A 3,892-nucleotide genomic window follows, 5' to 3' on the forward strand; every position below is an offset into this window, starting at 1 on the left:
CCCCATCTGAGATTTAATTTGTAACTCAACACATTATTAAAAAAAACCACAAAAATAATAATAACAAATCATCTCTGACAATGCAACGCCACGCCTATGATTTCAAAAACAGATCTTATCTTTTAAATATGCCACGTTTATTCTCTTCTGCAGTTCCCCGTTTCCATTCCAGTCAATCACTATAACAGGTACAAAACGCAGCCCACCCAAAACCAGGACTCCAGCGGTCCTTCTGCAGACATGCTTGCTTTAACTATAATGAGTGGAAATGTCTTTGCACTGTTTACTAGGCTCCGCAGCTGCACCCACCATCCATCCCCGCATTCCTTCTCCTGAAATTACATTTGTCATTCTGAAAGCTGATGGTTTACACTGGCGTGCCTTCATGGGAGCGTGTGCGTGAGCCCGGAGAACATGTCAAGAACCGTGCCAAGAGAGCCAGTTTGTGTGTTTGATCTCCTACCTGTTATTGTAATGTTGCTGTAGATGTTGGAGAGCTGCTCTTTCAGCAGGACGAGCTGCGTGGCGGCCGCCTTCTCCCTCTGCAGCTCCAGCATTATGTCAGGGTGGTGGGCCACTTTGCAGCCTTTCTGTTTGTCCAAGGCGATATCGCTGCGCACTATGTCTGCGAGACAGCACAGAAGGGAAAAACAGATTCTGTTTTTAGAAAGCTGGAGTGAATTAAACAATATTGTACATGTGCCGTTTTCTCTATTGTCAGTGTTGTTTTTTAAAAAGTTATGTCATGATTAAACTGTAGATCCACGTATTTGATTGCATTGCAGAAAACTGTCTCCAACAACAAATCTAGGCTATTTTCTGCAGGCTATAAACTGTGGCACAATTGCTTTAAAACTGCAACCCCAACTTGTGTGTTTTTTTTATAATTTCATACACTTTTCTGATGGAAAGATGAGAAAGAATCTCCAAAACAATTTTTAATTAACTTTTTGCTACAATTAGTTTTGCATGTTTGTAAAAAACATAATGTGCCTGTGAAGCATAGGGAAGAGTTGTGAATGGAAGTGGTCCTTTTCAAAACAAACTCCCCTCTTTTTGGGGTGGCTCCAGCAGAGGCTTCCCTCAGTAAGGACGGTGTTAGCTTTCTGCTCCCTACTGGCTAGAAGACTTCTTCTTCTTCGATGGAAGGATCCACATCCTCCAGTATATGGTCATTGGTTAAGAGAAGTTATGTCTTACATTCATTTAGAGAAGATTAGATATACTGTTAGAGGATCTGTAAACAAATTTTTTGACATTTGGCAGCCATTTATATCTTAAAAGAATTTCGGCAGATAATTTTGTGTAAAGGTTAAAAATTGTTTCATTATACACAAACCTGCTCATTGTATCACTTCATGAATACAAGCTCATTTTTTGTTATTTCAGAGGATCCGGTATAAGGGATGGGAAGGATTTTGGGTGTGTGTGTTTCGTTTTCTGTTTTTGTATGTCTGTTCTTTTTTTGTGGTTTGTTTAAAAAAAAATTAATAAAAAGACCATGATCAAAAAAAAAATTCCCTGCAGACCAATATACTTACAAATATTAACTTTTTAAAGATATATGTTTTAATATGTAGCCCTACGGTATGTGTGGCCGGTTCCAAACATCCATGGACTGGTTTTGGTCCTCGGCCCAGTGTTTGAGGACCGCTGCCCTAAAAATGTCTTCCTGGAAAAGTTAAATTATATTATATATTTCTTTTGTTGTGTTTTATTTTATCTTATTACAATTTATACATAAAAGATAAATAAAAACCGAACAAAGTAGCTAAGTTTTGGAGAACTTAAATAATAGACCGCTGTATTTTTCTTCATTTAAGATATGACCTTGAATGCATCACGCGCAAGATTTTCCTCTCGTTTAATGCTCGACGCCTTAAATAAATTGACTAGGCTGTTTTAAAGATATGTTTTTCACAGTGTGGGAAAAAAAACTATTAAATCCAAATTTTTAAAAAAGTTTTGAGAGCTCGCTGACGGAGAAGAGCAAAGCTCCACACGGAAGGAACAAAAACGTCACGCGCTTCTTCTGGAAATGACTATTTTCCCAGAGAAAGCAGCACGCGCTGCGGGCCTGAAGCATGAGCTAAGAGAGAAATGTCACGTCTCATCACCGTCCTCGTAGTTCTTCAGGTAGTAGTCCGGCCCTGGTCCTCTGAACTTGGCGAGGTTCTTCTGGTTGTTGAACTGCAGGAAATCGGTTCGCTTTCCGCCGAAACGGAGAAAAGCTGGCGACAGGCCGCGCGCCAGGGTCACGAGCCGCTTGGAGCTGCGGACACAGGAAGAGAAAAGGACACTGAAATATTGCGTCACAGCTTTCACCTGTTAAACTGGTGTCTGGAGGCTAATTTGTGAGGGGTTTTAGTTATTAATTAGGGACTCTTGTTCAGGCCTATCTAAAGGAAACACAAAACAAAACCCCTGTCGTATTTATTTATTTAAAAAAATCCATACTTTTGAAACAGGATGAATAAAACAGGAAATATGATATTTTACTCCTCACTTGAAGTAAAAACGTCCTGCTTCAAATTAAAAAATAAATAACTGAATAACAAATGGTAAATTGCTTAACCTTTTAGAAAACACGTACAAGTGATCATAACGGATGATTTAAATAAACAGGGAAATGTTAAGAGAAAATATTTCAGATGCGTCCCAGACCATGACGCAGTTTGTTTTTATTCTAATGAATAATCAAGAAAAAACTAACTAGGGACAATTCGCTGTGGGACAAGAAAACATTTTTGTATAAATGTGATAAAATATTAAAAACAAAAAAAAACTGTAAAATAGCTTAATAAAGTTTTCACAGTGCTTTTTTTTTGTGTGTCAGGATAATTGTGAACCAGAACATACAAAAGACGACCAATTTGTTTAGTAAAATAGTTGCTAATTTGCCTCACAGTGATTTTCTGGCATAATAAAATCCAATCCTGGTTTTTTTTTTTTTTGAGTATCTGATTATAGGTTTTACTAAAACTGCTCACAGAACTGAAATGTCACAGGTTTATCAAAAAAAAGCCATTTACTTAAACACCGACAGCTGCTGAACCCACTCAGTGATGTCATTCTTCAATTTAAACTTAGTGTTTGATTATTCCACGAAATGGCATCAAAATAAAWCAAAGTATTTGATCATTAAAGTGATAAATGGGATTTTAAAACACGTGAAGTAGATTTTTTTATCATGAAGATCAACAATTCCGTGTTTTTACATAYAAATTCACAAGTTTTAAATGATTGCATTTAAGTAATTACATACCAAACGTTTAGTCTTGTTAAATGTTTAGTCTGAATAAAAGCTCGCTCTGAATCGTTCACTATCKGAGAGGAAGAAACGAGCCGGATCACTCCATGACCGTTCACGCAACGTGGCTGCGTGCGTAATGACTAAAAACACCAGAGAGGAGGTGAGCCCTGGAACAGATCAATGCTGATGGGGAGCTGTTTGGTACCTCAGAAAGTCCAGCCAGCCGTCCTTGATGATTGAGGGGTCCAACTGCAGCGAAAGGAAGTTGTCGTTGAGGACTCTCATCGGACTGCGGGTGTTGACGTCCAGCAGGACCAGCGTCCTCCCCATGAAGCCCGGCCGCTTCCCGCCAGCTGCAGGAGGTCTCTGGTACGAAGAGGGGGAAGAGTAGGAAGAAGASAGCACTGATTGCATCACCAAAATAATCAGAGATGCCAGCCACAGACAGGGCCGGGGGGAAACGCGCGSTGAGGATTTGGGCATCTTCTCGGTTTGGAAAAGTGTGCGTAATGAGGAATAAAGGCTTAAAGAAGACGGGGGAAAAATGCCGTCGCAAGGTCCAGAGGTGGTCCTTTACTTTAGTCTCATCGATCTGGATCAGTCTTCCTGTCTAGTTTCTTTCCCCCCACCCCCGTGACC

At 39.7% G+C, this 3,892-nt stretch overlaps 1 protein-coding gene across 1 annotated transcript in view; it reads right to left on the minus strand.

Moving 5' to 3' along the window:
• hpse2 (heparanase 2) overlaps positions 1 to 3,871 on the minus strand; it is a 65,063-nt gene extending 61,192 nt beyond the window's left edge. Inside the window, exons 1-3 of the mRNA XM_014023358.1 lie at positions 3,459 to 3,871; positions 2,118 to 2,272; positions 464 to 625 (exon numbers count right to left, since the gene is read on the minus strand). Coding sequence (XP_013878812.1) covers positions 464 to 625; positions 2,118 to 2,272; positions 3,459 to 3,736 — 595 coding nt within the window. The 5' untranslated portion in view covers positions 3,737 to 3,871. The remainder of the gene's footprint in view (positions 1 to 463; positions 626 to 2,117; positions 2,273 to 3,458) is intronic.
• Between the last annotated feature and the right edge of the window lie 21 nt (positions 3,872 to 3,892).

This window comes from Austrofundulus limnaeus, unplaced genomic scaffold (genome assembly GCF_001266775.1).
Source record: "Austrofundulus limnaeus strain Quisiro unplaced genomic scaffold, Austrofundulus_limnaeus-1.0 Scaffold0, whole genome shotgun sequence".
NCBI classification, from domain to species: domain Eukaryota; kingdom Metazoa; phylum Chordata; class Actinopteri; order Cyprinodontiformes; family Rivulidae; genus Austrofundulus; species Austrofundulus limnaeus.